The sequence below is a fragment of the Megalobrama amblycephala genome, linkage group LG3 (genome assembly GCF_018812025.1).
Source record: "Megalobrama amblycephala isolate DHTTF-2021 linkage group LG3, ASM1881202v1, whole genome shotgun sequence".
Lineage (NCBI taxonomy): Eukaryota > Metazoa > Chordata > Actinopteri > Cypriniformes > Xenocyprididae > Megalobrama > Megalobrama amblycephala.
The window spans coordinates 14,249,128-14,267,909 of NC_063046.1; the positions used below are offsets into that span (position 1 = coordinate 14,249,128).

An 18,782-nucleotide genomic window follows, 5' to 3' on the forward strand; every position below is an offset into this window, starting at 1 on the left:
ACACAAAGGTTTCCACTTTGTTTATTTGTTTACTGACAAATAAAAGTATTGCTCACTGATGAATAATTTGGTTGATGACAGTGATTGCTTAAATGTAGTGCTTAATAAGCACACTTCCATGCAGTGAAGTTGCTGTTAGTTTTGTTCAATACAGTGGGTCACATTTTATAGATCACAAAAAAACATAAAGAAAACATGTATACACCACTTTTCTATTGGTCAAACCATGACATTTCAAAATATATGATATGTGCAGTATAGGAACCAGGAAGTGAATGGTTCATAAAAGTTCTTTTTACCCTAAAGGGCGATATTTATATAGGTTGACTAAGGGAAATCTAATACATGATTTCACAGGATCATTTGCATATGTGTGCGTATGTGTCTTTGTGACAAGAAGAAAGTAAATATCCAGTCAAACTGGAAAGACAGGATCAGAGAAGCATGACTGAAAAGGGCACTGGGGAAAATAGTCTCTGTTTTCAAGTGCTTCTAATGATGCAGGTCTTTCTGCAATACCGAGTGTACTAATACAATAACACCAGGTTTCCTTTCACACCCATTTATTTTCATTATCACACATTTATTGCCATTAAACAGGTGTTGACTTCCTTTATTTCAACACTTCTATTTTTTTTAAATGTATGCTATAAAATAAGGCTATAAACAGCTGGACACGTAGCTGCTTTGTAATATTGCTTTCATCCATTATTACCACAATCTAAAACTCAACGGATTTAAAATGTAATAATTTATCTAGTTAAATGTAACAAACTGGAAAACCATGATATTGTCCAATTAGGCTACATATAATATTTAAAATAAAATGTCAGTTGTAGATAAAAAGTATTATTAGTGTAAAGTATTATTTATTATAAAGAGAATGAACTAACAAAATAATAATTATTTTTATATTTTATTATAATTATGATGTGGACAACAAAAACAATAATGTTGTTTTCAAGTAAGGCTACGGTAGCTTTTTGAAACCATGCACCATGATAAAAACGGGGGGAAAGGAGGAAGATAAATATTAAAATCTACATGATTGTCAAATTTGGGGAGAAAAGCAAGAGTCATTAGTATGATGTAATGAGGGCATAAATCCAGCAGGTGATGAGGGGTAGTATTGGTGAAGGGCGGAGGACGCAAATAGGAATAGGCGGAGCGAGGGAGAACTCAGACTGAAGGTTTTGTAATCACACAGAGACCTCAGACGCAGTCTATAAAACACCTGTCCTTATTTTAAAAACTACTCTTTTAACCTTCAGATTAATGATAGTCAGAATAATTAAACTACTTTGTATAAACTGTTATAGTACGACGGATTATAGCATAATAAACATGCGTGAAACTCACTGAAGATGAACGACTTATAATGGACATCTTACACCAGGAGTGTATTTGACACGAGCTGAAGAAGAAGAAGAAGAAGAAGAAGAAGAAGTGATTCGATTGTGGACAAAAAGTTTTTTTTTGTAAGTATACGCTTTTGTTTACTGCAAGTAGCATCCCCATTCTGCAAAGAACAGTGAATTATGTCTTGAAATAATGTTGATACATGTTGTGTCTTGAAATAAATAATAGGATTTAATCAAAATGTATGAGAGTCTAAACATAAGGGCTGGTTGGTCAAAACTAACAATTTACCATGAAATTATTTTTTAAAGAGCGTCATTTCCGCTTTGGTGTTATGCTTCAAACACTCACCTGGGCACAGGTTTCTAAGTCGTCCTTATCTGTTTTCCTGGCTGATTTATAGCACAAAGTGAAACTATTATATGTACGTTTGCGTTCTAAAGTATTAATAGCTTTCCTTCGTATCGGTGTATAATAATTCCTCATATTCTGTTCTGTTCTATTCTATATTCTATATATTCTATAGTCTATTTATAGACTGTAGACATTTATGCATTTTTCCTACATACAGTATCTGTCGTTTCAGTTTCAATGAAGGCCTGTGTTTTTATATATTTGTTGAAATAAAATCTTTTGTAAAAAACAAAAAACAAAATCCTCCCATAATTGAAAAATCATAACTGACATTCAACATTAAAGGTGCCCTCGAATGAAAAATTGAATTTATCTTGGCATAGTTAAATAACAAGAGTTCAGTACATGGAAATGACATACAGTGAGTCTCAAACTCCATTGTTTCCTCCTTCTTATATAAATCTCATTTGTTTAAAAGACCTCCGAAGAACAGGCGAATCTCAACATAACACCGACTGTTACGTAACAGTCGGGGTGTACGCCCCCAATATTTGCATATGCCAGCCCATGTTCCCAACATTATGAAAGGCATTAGACAAGGGCAGCCAGTATTAACGTCTGGATGTGCACAACCAAATCATCAGACTAGGTAAGCAATCAAGAACAATAGCGAAAAATGGCAGATGGAGCAATAATAACTGACATGATCCATGATAACATGATATTTTTAGTGATATTTGTAAATTGTCTTTCTAAATGTTTCATTAGCATGTTGCTAATGTACTGTTAAATGTGGTTAAAGTTATTACTGTATTCACGGAGACAAGAGAGCCGTCGCTATTTTCATTTTTAAACACTTGCAGTCTGTATAATGCATAAACACAACTTCATTCTTTATAAATCTCTCCAACAGTGTAGCATTACCCGTTAGCCACGGAGCACTATCAAACTCATTCAAAATCAGAAGTAAACAATATAACAGTATAAAATACTCACATAATCCGACGCATGCATGCCGCATGCATGACGAACACTTTGTAAAGATCCATTTTGAGGGTTATATTAGCTGTGTAAACTTTGTTAAGGCACTGTTCAAGGCAAGCGCGAGCTCTGTGGGCGGAGAGCACGGGATTTAAAGGGGCCGCAGCATAAAATCGGCGCGTTTATAATGATGCCCCAAAATAGGCAGTTAAAAAAATTAATTAAAAAAAATCTATGGGGTATTTTGAGCTGAAACTTCACAGACACATTCAGGGGACACCTTAGACGTACATTACATCTTTTAAAAACATAATCTAGGGCACCTTTAAGCTTATTTTGTATTATTAATTAGGGCTGCACGATTAATCGCATGCTTTTGTCATGCGTGTCTCGTCAGTAAAGCCGGTTCTGTGATTAGCGGTAAATGTCCATCACCTGCTTTCAAATGGAGTGGCACTTAATATACAGAGCCGTAGTTCGCGGACAAGCTATGCAATATCGCGTTCGTAATCGAAAGCGATTCATCTGCGATTATGAACACGATATTGCGTAGCTTGTCCGCGAACTACGGCTCTGTATATTAAGTGCCACTCCATTTGAAAGCAGGTGATGGACATTTACCGCTAATCACAGAACCGGCTTTACTGATGAGACACGCATGACAATCTCGTGCAATTAATCGTGCAGCCCTATTATTAATGCTGCTGTCATCTGTTTTCCTAGTATATTTTATGTTTGTGTAAAAAAATTAAAGAATAAAATCCTAGCACTCATTCTGAATATTAAGCAGCCAATCACTGTACAACAAATCTCTCAAATAACTGTGATATAAATAGTACTGCACTGTTAATTGTGAAATTAGTAATATGTAGTAATGACCCATATATTTTTTTGTGATTATCTGTCCAGCCATAGGTCACCGGCATATGTTTGACACATTTCTCTCGTTTGCGAAGAAGTCACACCTTTTGACAAACAGAAGCTGTCATTTGTTTCAATGAACTGGGTGTACACTCCTTCATAACTCTTTTCTGCTTTTAAGACTTTCAAGATTAGAAACACATTTGATTACAATAATGCTGTAGAAGCTGTCAATTCACACCCAGTTTCAGAGGAGACTGTATGAAATGTGAGCGGAAACAACAAAGCACTGCTTTATCGAACAAGATGACTAGAGCAAAACAGGCCTGAAAGTTGCAACCTGTTAGAACTGAAAATTATTTACATGACAGTCTTTCACTGTCCTCTGAAGATACGTTTTCTCTTGTCATTCGGGGTGTGGATTTTGGGTGTGTAGTCTTAGAATCTTATTTTGACACTCTCAGGTTACCTGCTCAGACAAGCCCCCATAGTTTTAGAGCTGTCTCTTCATACTAGCGGCATAGTGGCTGATTATTCACTAAAGGTCATGTGTCTGAGTTGGTCTGTATGTTGTCATGCTTCTGTAAACACAAGAGTGCAGAGAGTTTCTAGTTGCTCATGCTGATAAGAGTAGGAGGTTCAAATACATGTGAAGGCAATGACAAAAGTGCTTCGTAGGCCAAAATAGTATTTTTCTGCATATAACTTTCAAACAATGCTTTGCATGCATGTGCATTCAGTATGAAGCTGTTAGAAGGGGATTTCCTTGCCAATACAAACAAGTTAGAATACTTTAGAGAGGTATTCAGTGGTCATTCAAAGCATAATTGCTTTATGAGTTTAATGGTATTGAACAGGTAAATCATTCTCTTTTACACTCACATGCTTGAAGTGGTTGGCCACATACCTTTCTCCTCATTGGTATCTGCTGAAAAAAAGTGGTTCGTTTGGTTTATAAACTTCTCTGCTTCCTTGATTTTACTATCAGATTGTTTTGTCCCGTCTGTTGCTATGGTTATATCACTGTCAGTCATTGCCGTTTCAGATACAGTTGTAAATCCAGAAACTTTTATTCAGATTGTATATGGATTATAAACAGAAAGTGAGCAAAGAGCGCTCCCTTTATAATCACTAAAGCTTGGTGTGTTGAGTGGATTCTGATGAACTTAAAGGATTAGTCCACTTTCAAATAAAATGTCATCCGAGATGTTCATGTTTTTCTTTCTTCGGTCGAAAAGAAATTAAGGTTTTTGATGAAAACATTCCAGGATTATTCTCCTTATAGTGGACTTCAGTGGCCTCCAAATGGTTGAAGGTCCAAATGTCAGTTTCATTGCAGCTTCAAAAGTCTTTAAACGATACCAGACGAGGAATAAGGGTCTTATCTAGCGAAACGATCGGTCATTTTCTATAAAAATACAAATGTATATGCTTTATAAACACAAATGATCGCCTTGCACGTGCTTCCGCTTTGCGTATTCTTCAAAAAGCTTACGCTGTATGTCCTACCCTTCCTTATTCTACTTACAGAACGAACGTGGCGCCAATTCCATTTTTCCGTAAGTAGAATAGGGAAGCCCTTTGAAGCTGCACTGAAACTGACATTTGGACCTTCAACCGTTTGAAGACCATTGAAGTCCACTATAAGGAGAAAAATCCTGATTCCCTAATTTCTTTTTGACTGAAGAAAGAAAGACATGAACATCTTGGATGACATGGGGGTGAGTAAATTATCAGGACATTTTTATTTGAAAGTGAACTAATCCTTTAAACACCTCTGATTGGCCATTGCGTTCATACGCTCAACGGATATGATGATCAACGCTTCAAAAAAAAAAAAAAAATCTTGTAAATAGAAACCTTTGATGCTCTTTACAGAGCGCTTACACAGACATGAGAGCGATCAAGCATCCGCCTATTAGCGGTTAATATGTAAAACATTAAAAAAACCAATTTTTTAATTCTAAAGTTAATGTTAATGTCAACATTTACATTAACAGATTATTCAGATCATAAGTTGTATCTCTTAATATTACTCATTGAACCTGAGCTAACATGAACTAACAATGAGCAGTTGTATTTTTATTAAATAATGTTAACAAGGATTAATAAATATTGTAACAAATGCATTGCTCATTGTTAATTAATGTTAGATAATGCATTAACTAATGTAATATAAGAGGACCTTATTATAAAGTGATGCCAAAAACAGTTTTAAATGTAAATAAACATTTAGTTTATCTATTTATTTAGTTGATCATACATGTAGGTGAACTACAGTTGAAAATGGCCTCTAACAGCTAAACTGGCAAATTTTGTGCACCATCCCTGTAAATCTAAACTGAATAAAGTAAAAAAGGATTAGAGCACCGTGCCCTTTAAGAGGACATTCTCAACACAGCTCTCTCTTGTTTCTCCCTTGTTTTTGTTTTTTTTGGCTTTCTGCATATTCCCTACAGGCATCCATAGCAACCCAGTGAAAACTCTAATTCTAAGGAACAGCCATGTGGTTACTGTTCAGAAGAGATATTTGAATACAGTACTCTAGGTGTATAGAGCTAGTTTCTATGAAAATAAATACAAAACTGGAAAGTGCTAGCCAGAAAAATATAAACAATGTCTTTCAATCGAGCCACACTCTCAGAATTTTTAGCTTCATTTTACTTCCTTTTTTGTGATATCATCTCATTGCTCTGTTTGACTCTCAGAGTTGCTGTGGGACAGTCTAATAATGATGGATCATGACACACAGTGGCTGTACCAGCTCCTCGCTGAAGTGCAGCTAGAGAGATTCTACCTAAGGATGCGAGATGGACTCAATGTGACGCGAATTGAACACCTGAACTACGTTAAAGAAGCAGATCTTGAACAGATTGGCATTAGTAAACCAGGTTTGTCTTTTAAAGCATTTTTTTAATTTGAATATCATGTTATTTTTATTTGTTTTGTGCCCTTTCAGTGCTAAATATAATGTTTCTGATATCATTAGTACCTTTACAGTTTTTCACAATTGCTAAGACACATTTCATGAAAACTTCAATCATTTTCTTACAACATTAAACACAAAGCCAAATCTTCAAACTACATTCACAAAACCACTGACTCTTCTGGCAAAATCAAACAATCGTCTCAAAACATCTTTCTCAAAATCAAACAAAGCTTTCATATCATACACACAGCCAGTCAATAAATGAACACTACAGATCATTAATTAGACGCTACATAAAAAATGGAGAACACAGTATTCAGAGCATGAGGTTACTGAAAAAAAATGTAGATTGTATACATTAAACAAATTTTGCAGTTACATAAAAAGTATAGTAATCGCAACTTGGTAAGGTGAATATATAAGTATAGAAAGTAAGTATAGAATTGTATTGAATATTGTATAGAACTGAATTTCTTTATATCCAGCACTTGCATACTGTAAAAATGCAGTAGTCCAAATGCAAAAGCCTAAAAGGTCAAAGAAAACTGTAAAGGAAGTGCCTGTAACAGTACACTCAAAAAAAAAAAAAAAAAATTACAAATATTGCAAAAATGTTGTCTCTTGCCAGGCAAATGGAAAAACCCTCAGGTGTCTCTGATCCAGCCTTGACAACACTGCCACACCTTATTTTTTTCTCATCCACTCTTCTTTTTATCTATCACCTCTTACACATACTCTTCCTCCTCTCCCTCTCAGATTGTTTCCATCCATTGTTCATGTCAACACACAGAAACAAGTCTGTACAATATTGAGCCATTGTGTGATGTCTGTGATGATAAACTTTTGCCACTTGTTTATCATTTTCCAACACATGCATCTCAGTGCAAAATGTGTTTTAATGAGTGAGAATGTGTGTTTTGCGGGAGTGCATGAGAATTGTAAATGGTGTCTAATTATCTGAACCTGTTTATTTGAGAAATAAGTTTAAGCCAGTGAGCATTTGGTTCAGAGAATGGGGTTTAGTGTTTGAGCAATTGTGAAAAACTGTAATATACTCTTAGAAAAAAAGGTTAAAGGCACAATATGTAAGATTTTTGGATTAAAATATCCAAAAACCACTAGAACAGTGTTATATTTTGTTGACTTGTGTACCTACATTATCTCAGATGTTTCCAAGAATGTTTAAAATCCAGAGAAATAAGCAACTTTAACCAGGACACATGTCAGCTCAACACTTTAGTTTTATTATTTTTATCTCCTTTTCTTGATTTTCTGCGACTGCATGTTTTCACCATGCCTCAGAGAAAAACACTATTTTGTCAAGTGGCTAACATAGCATAATCAGATGCAGCTTTATTTTTAATAACAATACTACAGTATTTTATCCCTCATACAACGTTTTAAAATTAAAGGATTAGTTCACTTTCAAATGAAAATTTGCCCAAGCTTTACTCACCCTCAAGCCATGCAAGGTGTATATGACTTTCTTATTTCTGATGAAAACAATTGGAGAAATATTAATAAATATCCTGATGCATCCGAGCTTTATAATGGCAGTGAACGGGGGGTCACTATATGAGCTGAAGAAAGCGCTTCCGTCTACATCCATCCATCATAAACATGTACTCCACACGGCTCCGGGGGGTTAATAAAGGCCTTCTGAAGTGAAGTGATTCATTTGTGTAAAAAATATCCATGTTTAACAAGTTATGAAGTAACATATTTAGTAGGGGTGTGACGAGACAGGTATCTCACGAGACGAGACGAGACAAGATTTTTACACACTATTTTTAAGAAATCCTCAATGGCGAAATACATGACTAGAAAAATATTCTGCAGGTGTATTTGAAATGTTTTAACTAATCATCTTGTAATGAATGTCATTTCAGTTCTACTTTCTGAGTATGAATTATCATATGCAGTAAAAGACAACAATACTCAAGTAATGTAAAAGGTTTTGCCACTAACTCAACTGACTGACTTCTCTTCTGTATGATTTCAGTCTCTTCAGGCCTTACTGTACATGATTTATGAGCTACTACAACCTTTGACCTCCTAACTGAATTCCTTTCCACAAACTGATCACAGAAATAAAAACAGTAGAAATAAAAATGGTAACACTTTACAATAAGGTCTCATTTATTAACATTAATGTATTAACCAACATCAACTAATAATGAGCAATATATTTGCTACAGTATTTATTCATCTTTGATTATATCATCTTTGATACTGAGCTAAGAGATGGTTACAACTACACTGCCCAGCCTAAAATAGCTTTCATATTGAGAGATATCTGTATTCATCAGGGAGCTGCTTTCAAAATGCGGGGTATTGAAATCGCGTTTGAATGCGCGCTCCCGTTTACTTTCACTTTCAGCGATCGCGCGTAACTCTGTAAATATGGAGCGGCGGCGACCGTTATCCAACTGAATTTAATGTTTTTTATTTAAATATAAAGAAAAACGACAGTGGAGGTGTAATGTAAACGTAGCGGTGGCATATTCTTTCCTAATCATCCTAACCACTCTGTCATGGAAACATCACGAGACTACTTTTCGCCTCGACGAGAAATCTCGTCACACCCCTAATATTTTGCTTCTTCATACGTTGACTACGGAAGGCAGTCTGGTGGAAGCTAGATATTTTACTTCATAACTTGTTAAATATGGATTTTTTTTTTACACATACACATCGCTTCACTCAGAAGGTCTTTATTAAACCCCCGGGGCCGTGTGGAATATGTTTATGATGGATGGATGTGGATGGAAGCACTTTATTCAGCTCATACTAGTGACCCCTGTTCACTGCCATTATAAAGCTCGGATGCGTCAGGATATTTATTAATATTTCTCCAATTGTATTCATCAGAAAGAAGAAAGTCATATTCACCGAGGATGGCTTGAGGGTGAGTAAAGCTTGGGCTAATTTTCATTTGAAAGTGAACTAATCCTTTAATTGCATGCCATTTATCAACACAAGCCATCCAGCATTTATTAATGATATTCTAATATCAAACTATCTTACTGCAGTGTGCAATAAGTGTCTCATAGCAGCCGCCGAGCGAACAAACAGAGTAACGTTATAACATCATTTTCAACACACTCAAATGTATCTATAATGATAAAACAGCACTGCTTCACCCCACGTACGCTTGACCAGAAGAAGTGGAAGAGGAAGTGGCAATGAATGTGGCATAATATGGAATGTGGCATAATAAAATTTCCGCTTTCACAAGGCGAGTGTTGCACTCGTCCCTCATTAGCAATCTCTCCAGCGGCCTCGTTCAGCTCCCACAGCATTCAGCCCTGCTCTGCTTCATATTACAGCAACGTTAATAATCTCATCCATGAACATGATTTCTGCTCGAGTCCAATCCGGATTCTTTTCCACCGACTGTGAGGTGAAGACGACATCTCCCAAGATTACACGCTCAATCTCGGCGTCATCAAGCTATGCCTTTGTTTTGAATAGGTGACCTCTAATGGTGAAAATTTACATGTTGTGCCTTTAAATGGGGCTATATATAATTATAGGGTTCTTGACTCAGTTTTAAAGAACGCTTTATGCCAAAAAGATTCTAAAAAGAAATGTCTTAAATGATTGCATAATTCTTTCGTTTAACAGGTTAATTTTTTTCTTGTGATAAAGCATGTTTACGAACTGTTTCATAAATAAAATTTAATTAAAATTAACAAAGAATTAAAACTAAATTAATTAATTAAAACTAAATCCATAAAATTATCCCATGATGGAAACCCCTAGAAGGTTCTATATATTAAGCATCTAACAAAACCCTTTAAGGCAACGTTTTCTTCTAAGAGTATAAAATGGTTTGTCTGTCTGTTTGTTCTTTGCTCTGTCTTATTTTATTAGGTTTGTATTTATTGCAATTTTCCTGTGATTCTTTCTTTGTCAACAGGACAGCGACGATTATGGGAAGCCGCCAAACGTTACAAAACCAACATGCGACAACGGCAGTGGGTGACGAAGGTATAGTATTTGACATCTTTACATACCCTCACTGTTTATTCATTCACTTTATTCTACCTGTGATCATCACTGTCTGTTTTCTGCTAGGCCTTCAATGGTCGCACCCCTGAGGGAAGTGAGCCTTATAACGGTGCTGGACCAGGCCAGGGGCCAGACCCAGGGCGCGCGCTCACCTGTCTTATCCAGGACAGTGAACTGATCTTTGGCGACAGGCTAGGCTCAGGTTCATTTGGAGTAGTTAGGAAAGCAGAATGGCACACGCCGACTGGACGAGTGGTGAGTACTCTATACCAAATACGAGTATCTATGTTCTCTTTTTTTTCAAGAAGCATAATGTCACCATAACTGTCTTGTTTCCCTCTTTTTAAGTTGCCTGTAGCAGTGAAAACCTTGAGGAGTGGCTCATACAGACAGGAAGACATGGTGACTGATTTCCTACTGGAAGTTACGACCATGCAGTCTCTGGACCACCCCAACATTATACACCTCTATGGTGTTGTCCTTACTCGTCCTCTTAAAATGGTAAACATAACCTTTTGTCTAAAATTGTATTACTTTTATCTTATGTTACAAAAGCTTTCTATTTTGAATAAACGCTGTTCTTTTTGAACTTTCTGTTCATCAAAGAATCCTGAAAAAATAAATGTGTTAAGGTTTGCACAAAAATATTAACCATTGATAACCATAAGAAGTGCTGGTGATGTGAAAACGGATGACATAATTACACTTTTTTTTTTTTTTTTTTTTGTATCATCAGGTAGCCGAGCTGGCTCCTTTCGGTTCTTTATACGACACTCTGCGTCTACGACGTGGAGAATATCCTCTTTCGCGACTCTGGCTCTTCAGCACACAGATTGCTGCAGGTATGGAGTACCTAGAGTCCAGACGCTTCATCCACAGAGACCTTGCTGCGCGGAATGTGTTCTTGGCTTCTAGAGAGCAAGTGAAGATCGGAGACTTCGGACTAATGAGAGGCTTGGATCAAGACAAAGACCACTATATCATGACGGCACACAGACGCATCCCCTTCGCATGGTGAGAAGCTGAATTAAAGCACCGAAAAAGAGTTCTGAGTACATTTCAGAAAGCAAAAAGTAGAAACGGTGAGCTTCACTGTTTCACTATTACCCACTTAGATCAAGGATAGTAATTCCAACCTCCTTTCTGTAGGTGTGCTCCTGAGAGTTTGCGTGTGGGTTCTTTCTCTCATGCTTCAGATGTCTGGATGTTTGGTGTCACATTGTGGGAAATGTTCACTTACTGTGAGGAGCCCTGGTTGGGACTGTCTGGCAGACAGGTATATAGTTGGTTTGATGCAGTTAAACTGTACAAATTTTTCCACTATTTCCATTGATGACTAACTGATGTGTGTTGTGTTATGTGTAGATTTTGTATCGTGTAGAGCGGGAAGGTGAGCGGTTGGAGAGACCTTTAGACTGTCCGCAGGAGTTGTACTCTGTAATGCGTAAATGTTGGGCCTGCAGTCCTGCTGACCGACCGACCTTCTCACAGCTCACCACTATTGTAGCAGATGTCAGTGAAAAAAATCTCATTCCTATACTCTACTGTTCAAAAGTATGGGGGTCAGTGAGTGTGTATCAAATAAATGCAGCCTTGATGAGCATAAGAGACTTCTTTCAAAAACAGGGTTTGTTCACCCAACATAAAAGCCTAAATTTAATCTCTTCAATCAATCAAATAAAGCAATCGTGTTTCTTCAGAAAATTCATATGGATTAGTTTTACTGTGAGTTCATATCTCTTTATGAACATTTTGAAGCATCAAATTGGTAGTTGCGTAGCTGTCAATGGAAAGTACAGAATGGGCTCAGATTTTATTAAAAAAAAATATTTTTGGGTGAACTAACCCTTTAAAAAATCTTACCAAGCCCAATCTTTTGAACAGTACCGCTATTGATATTACAAAAGATGTATCTAAACTAAGGACCAGTTTTCCCCTGGTTTTGGCACAGTGTTGATTTTGAACTATAAGTAATGAATGATACACACAGAATGTATTTTCTCTCTAATTTCTCTTATATATTTTTTTTTTTCAGGCACAGCCTATGGAGGTTCGTGCAGTCAAAGATCTCATAGATCCCAGAAAACTCTGTCTGCAGGCGAATGATCTAGTGACTGTAATAGACCATGGGTAAGAGAGCCTAAATATTTTAATTGATTTTTTTATTTGAATTTAAATGTATTTTTTCTTTCTTTTATTTACCCCTTTTTTGTTGTTTATTTATTAATTTTTTTAAATGCTATATTAACTTTGTATATTGTCTATTTCCTTGACCTTATGCTCTTTGGCAGTATTGTTAACAGTCATGCCAATAAATCTATGAGAGTCAGAGTCAATAAATCTTGACTCTGACTCTCATAAAGGTAGTGGGAAATTATTAACCCGTCTCCCCTCCCTTTGACCTAGTAGCATTCCATTCATAGTTCAACCCTTAGTTTCAATCAACAAAAAAAATCAACAAAAAAAGACTCTCATGCAAACCACACTTGGACAGTATAAAAATTCAACCCCCCAGGGATGACAGAACAAATTCAGCATAATTTAATAATTACAGCAAAACTAGATACCAATAACTTTATACAGGTGTACATATCTAAATAGTGCTTTGTGGTAGTCCTCAGTCTCAGATGCTATAAAACTGACTGTGTTTTGCATTAAGTCTTTTCTATGCTCTTTTGTTTCCTCATAGTTTGGAAATGTGTGAGTGGAAGGGGCAAAACCAGAGAACTCTTAGTGTTGGCTGGTTCCCCCCTGTATTAGCTGCCCCTGCTGTCACAGCAGTTCCTGTGTCTGGTCCGACACGCAGCTGGGGCACCCCAGAACGAATAGAAGATGAGTGAGTGACATTTTAAATGAAGTTGTAAACTATAAGGGTTGAATTCACTAAACAGCTGGATGTCAGTCTAATGGGGCTGTTTATGAGACTTTTGCCATTCTATGTGAACTTTTCAGACCCAGACGTTGGAGGATTCCATTATCAAGAGAGAAGGAAGGCTCAAATCTGAAGAAAATGTCAGGTTAGAACTTAAACTATGCTGTAACAAACTTCACACATTATCATTTGAGTTTTATTCAAGGCCTGAACTCACTGCAAAAGAGGTTATTGTCTTGTACACACACATTAGCATTCAAAAGTTATGGGTCAGCAAGATATTTTTTTAAATAAATTAATTCCTGTATTTCTAAAGGATTCAATTTTTAAATATATTCAAATAGTAATAACGATATTACTGTTTTTACTGTTTTTTTGTTCAAATAAATGCAGCCGTGCTGAGCATAAGAGATAAAATCATTTAAAAATTATTACCAACCATCAAATTTTGAATGATAGTGTATCCAGTCCCAATCTGTGTCTTATTCTCAATTCTCAGGCGTATCGAGAAGCCTGGAGTCCATCCTTGATGGTTCACAGGACAAAGGTCGAGGTGCTGGTGGGAATGCAGCTCAGAGACCCGACCCTCGCAGACTCATGCAGAGTAATTTGATGCAAGACCCCCGCAGGTTTAGTGATGCTGTTGTCATCCCACCTCCACGCCCACCACCCCCCAGCATCAAATGCATCAGCCCACCAACCACCAGCTTCAAAACCCAGATGATGATCCATGATCGGAGAACAGTAAACCCAGCTGGCTGGACCCCTCAAACTCATCCACAGCTACAGTTCCATTTCCAACCACAGCAGCAGTGTTTCGGGACTAACAACCTTGCCAGGATGGCACATCTGGCCAAGTCAAGCCCTCAGTTAGATGATGGCATTGAGAAAGAGAAGGAGAGAGAGAAGGAGCAAGCGAAAGAAAGAGAGCGGGAAAAGGGAAGGGAGAGGTATCCACCGCAAGTTGACAAAGAAGCAGTCATAGCGCAAGTATGCAGATTTCTTCATGTTCAACAATTTTGCTTTGTCTTATAAATGTGATTTGAGTATTAATGATATAAAATGTGTATAAAATAAAGAACTTACACATATGTATTATGTATAATTAGTTTATATATATATATATATATATATATATATATAAACTAATATATAAATAATATGTGATTCGGCCATAGGTAATCACAGTGTGCTGATATAGAGCCATATAGCACAGCTACGAGTGTGATATTGCATTTATACAACAGTTCAATGGCACAAGTATGTAAATGAATAAGAAACAACAACAAAGTGTTTTAAAAACCCTCTTTTGTGCAGAACTACTTCCTTCCACCACGGATTCAAATCTCAGGTTGACAGTTTAGCCCAAGTCTCCATTACTAATTTTAAAACGTCACTTTAGAACTAGCAATGAAGGAACGCTGAGTTGCTTCACTGAAGCTTATTGTATTATGTAGATTAAAGTATTATATATTATGAGAGAGAGATCGACTAAGCGAGTGCATTACGTGCATATAGCTGATATTCTTCAGGTCAATCTTATATTCATAATCACAAAATCAGTTTGAATGTTCCCTAAGGAAAGTGATTTCTTTGTCTTTGTCCTTTTAACAGTTAAAGGTGCTAAAGAGGATGTTTTGTTTTATACATTTTTGCAATATTACTTGAAACCGTCTTTACTAACTGATAAAAGACTATTTATTAGGTGCACTGAAAGTAATAATATCAATATACATCATCTGTGCACGAGGTAGGGCCTTAAAAACATCAGCCAATCGTTTACGCGATCATCGTGTAAACAATTGGCCCTCTGGCTTGTCAATCACTGCCGTGACATTCCTTGTGAGAGACGTGCGCGGATTGGCCCTCTGGCTTGTCAATCACTGCCAATGACGTTCCTTTGTGAGAGACGAGCACGGCTGCGCGCTCCAGTAACTTTCCACACTCCACAGGCGCCGCATGCGATGTTTTTGTCCGGAGACAGGAGTAACAACTGCAGATTATGAGTTACCTGCGGTGAGTCCGACATAATGAATCCACTAACACGACACAGCGAATGCCGGTGGTAAACACTCGTGTTCCAATACTCGTGCACGAATTTTGGGAGGCGTTCCCTCGAAAGGAAGGGGGGTTGTTCTTACGCATGCGCTCATTTCAAAAACTCAGTAACAGTCTTTGGTTTCTCAGTCGACGAAAAGATCCTCTTTATGACCTTTAAGGCGATTTCCCTTGACAGCACTAGTCAATGCCTTTTGTAAGTTGTCTTATAAGGTGTTGTTTAAAGTCCCTTTCAATATAAAAGTTTTTGCCACTGACTCACTCATAAAGACAGTCTTTGCTGCCATCTAATGGCACATTAATGTAACTCACAATCACTAATGGACCCTTTCTTAAAGGTTCTCTAAGCGATCCTGCGGGGAGTAACTTCCTGTTGACGTTCGAAGTGTTGTCAAACAAAACAGAGGCTAGCTAGACCCTCCTCCCCCTCCCCCTCTCCTCCATGTTTTCTTGAAACAGTCATGAATGCGCATTTAAAATCATTCTTGTCGGTTATTGGCTGGAGCATGTTTATTATGTTTCGTGGTCCAGGCTGCACCAGTATGTTTTTATTGCCGTTTTTGGAGCTTGTGGCGACTACAGAGATCGCGTTTTTTTACAGTGTGTTCAGGGGACAGGCAGCTAGCGGATAGTGAGGAGATGTTTGCTGTATGTGACAAAAAAATGTTTTGGCCTAAAAATGCGTGACATCACTTACCGTGCGTTCACACCGCTGCCGGCGAGAGCGTCAACATTCGCCTTGGCCGCCCTGCCAACAACGCTGTACTGTTCGTTCAAACCGCCGCCGACGGGAGGGTCAAAGCAGAGCCAAAGTAAATGACAAGTCGCGTCAACCAATCGAAAGCCTCTCAAGCGAGGACCTCTACATTCCAATTGGTTGCCGCCGAACCGCGTCATAGCTCATTACCATAAAGTTAACCTGATTTCAACTCTTCTCGACGCTCTCACCGTCCAAGACGCGCCGCGCCGCTCTCGCCGGAGCTCGCCGCCGGCTCTCATTGAAAATGAATGACTAGCTTCACTTTGACGCTCTCGCCGCCGGCGGTGTGAACACACGGTTAGAGCACCTTTAATACCAAATATGGCAGAATCTCGACAAAATGCATTACGGTTTCCACAAATAAATTAAGCAGCACAACTGTTTTCAACAGTGATAATAAAAAGCAATGCTTCTTAAAGTGTAACTTTGCTGATTTTTAACCAATTTTTGTAACGTTACCAAGTCAGAAGTATATTGGTATATGTAAATGAACAGTGTTTACTCACTATTTTCTTTAATTTTTTCCCCCCTTTCGTTTGGCCAATACACTATGTTTGTGGTCATCCAGTTTTAAATTTTGACTACCAACATGGAGGTTTTTCAGATTTTACGCTGCTGCATTCTCTCCGTATTTACCTTTAGCCACTGCCTACAACATGCTGGATCTTTCACTGTAAACCAAAACTAAACATTTACCCTTTGAATTCTTGCATCTTGGAACAATACAAGTTGACACCATTATGACTAAAAGTTTGCCAAGAAGTATTTCTTACTAAAGCAAGGCGGTATTTGAGTCTGGTAACTTATGGGATGAAAAATCAGCTTTGCCATAACAGGAATCAATTACATTAAATAATTTAAAATGGAGAACAATTAATTTAATTAAAATATTACTGATTTTACTGTAATTTTTAGCCTTTTTATTTTTAAGAATGTTTTTGTATAATACAATTCTCTTTTGTCATCAGGTTCAGGAGGCGGTACATGGAGTGACCATTGAGGAGGTTCACAGAGCTCTGCATCGCAATGACTGGAATCCTGCACGAGCAGAACAGCAGCTTAAGGTAATAGAGAATTAACACTTGTTCAAAGTGAATGATTTCATACATTGCATACATTACTTTGATTCTCAGTGTCATTCACTGTCATTCTTTGGGTTTTCTTTATGTCATCAGACGGAACAGCTGTATTACATGAATCAGTGCTCTCGTGAGGAATGTCAAAAAATTCTCGCCCGCTACAACTGGGACCTGCAAGTGGCAAGCCGTTACATCTGCCGACTGGCTAAAGACAGAGAAAGAACTGCAGTGGATAGACGAGGAGAAAGAGTTTAACGCAATACAATGTTAACAGTAAAGATTGTTCATAATTATTGAGTATTTAAAGTTTTTTTTTTGTGTGTGTGTGTGTGTGTGTGTGTGTGATATCACTGAGTTGTCAAGCGGCCTATAAAAAAGTTTCCATTAACCTCCAATGTGAAACTATCTTTAGTGACTCTGTATTATGTGACTCTGTATTATATGTGCTTGATGGATAAATTGGTGATATCAGTTGTTATTTTACATCTGTTTAGAAAGACAGCATAATCGTTCGTATTAAATGCAGAATGTTTTTTAACAGATGCCATTCCAGTTGCCATTGTGACTGCTTATTGTTAATTTACAATTTTTTTGTATTCGAATAGGTTTGTTAAATTTTAATGTGTGATAAATTCAGTGAAACTGTGTAAATGTATATGATTTATGAAATGTTAGAAATATTTTTATCTGTTTAATAAAGTAAAACTTGCATTTTTAAAAAAAGAAAAGTTGTGGCTGATTTTCATACAATTATTAGAAATTAAAATATATGAAAGGTTATGAAAAATAACCTTTTTTCCATAAAGAGATTACTTAGTTTCCACTAGTGTTTTTTAATGAACATTTTCCACATAAATACCAACATTAACGCTGCAGTCCGTAAGATTTGCCTCTTTGTCGCCATCTCTGTTTGAATCCTGCAATTGCAGTTATTTGCAGAACTCCTCAGCGTGGATGAATCTAAAGTTTGCTGTCAGTCACCGCACCGGTGTGGATACTGTACTTCAGAATCACAGATTCTACATCTTGGAAGTATGAACAAGTAAGCAATATGTCTGCCACTTTTGTTCTGACCAACTGAGAAAAAAAGCATTTCAGTAAAGCCGGGGACACACAACATTCTAATACTGAATTGAACACACATACTCATTGTTTCCTTCGACTGGAGCCGATTTATATACTCGCACATGGAGTTTGAACGCCGACTGTAATCGCAGACTGAACGCAACTGGCTCTGACTGGACGCGTTTGAGCGCGATCAGTCATAAGTATCAATTTACATTCATAATCGGCCTTACAGTCGTTAAATGTGTGCGCGGCTTAAATCGTGCTGCCAGTAGTGATTAAATCTAACGATCACTTAACTCATATCACATCAAACCATGCAAATTATTATTATACTTTGCTCTAAAATTGTTAATGTTACAATATCAGCATTGTGTGACTTTCCCCCAGTTTCACAGACAGACAAGGCTTAAAGCTTTAGTTCACCCAAAAATGAAAATAATGTCATTT

At 37.2% G+C, this 18,782-nt stretch overlaps 1 protein-coding gene across 2 annotated transcripts; it reads left to right on the plus strand.

The window, feature by feature from the left end:
• The first annotated feature begins 1,126 nt into the window (after nt 1–1,126).
• tnk1 (tyrosine kinase, non-receptor, 1) lies at nt 1,127–17,990 on the plus strand. Of its 2 annotated transcripts, none has more exons than XM_048184102.1 (14): nt 1,127–1,478; nt 6,264–6,446; nt 10,407–10,477; nt 10,565–10,753; nt 10,847–10,999; nt 11,235–11,512; nt 11,648–11,774; nt 11,864–12,010; nt 12,534–12,628; nt 13,188–13,334; nt 13,451–13,515; nt 13,870–14,360; nt 17,157–17,252; nt 17,364–17,990. In XM_048184102.1, the coding sequence occupies exons 2-14, from the start codon at nt 6,287–6,289 to the stop codon at nt 17,520–17,522; spliced, it is 2,178 nt and encodes a 725-aa protein (XP_048040059.1). In that variant the 5' UTR covers nt 1,127–1,478; nt 6,264–6,286; the 3' UTR covers nt 17,523–17,990. The 2 variants fall into 2 exon arrangements, with proteins under 2 accessions (XP_048040059.1, XP_048040060.1); XM_048184103.1 differs by lacking the exon at nt 1,127–1,478 and adding an exon at nt 5,237–5,276.
• Nucleotides 17,991–18,782: the final 792 nt, after the last annotated feature.

What these genes read in the sequence shown, in the direction of transcription:
- tnk1 (XM_048184102.1), top strand. Translation starts at nt 6,287, where the DNA reads ATGATGGATCATGACACACAGTGGCTGTACCAGCTCCTCGCTGAAGTG. An exon ending in TGGGACTGTCTGGCAGACAG is followed by an intron (nt 11,775 to 11,863) that starts GTATATAGTTGG and finishes TGTTATGTGTAG; the next exon opens with ATTTTGTATCGTGTAGAGCG. An exon ending in TCACCACTATTGTAGCAGAT is followed by an intron (nt 12,011 to 12,533) that starts GTCAGTGAAAAA and finishes TTTTTTTTTCAG; the next exon opens with GCACAGCCTATGGAGGTTCG.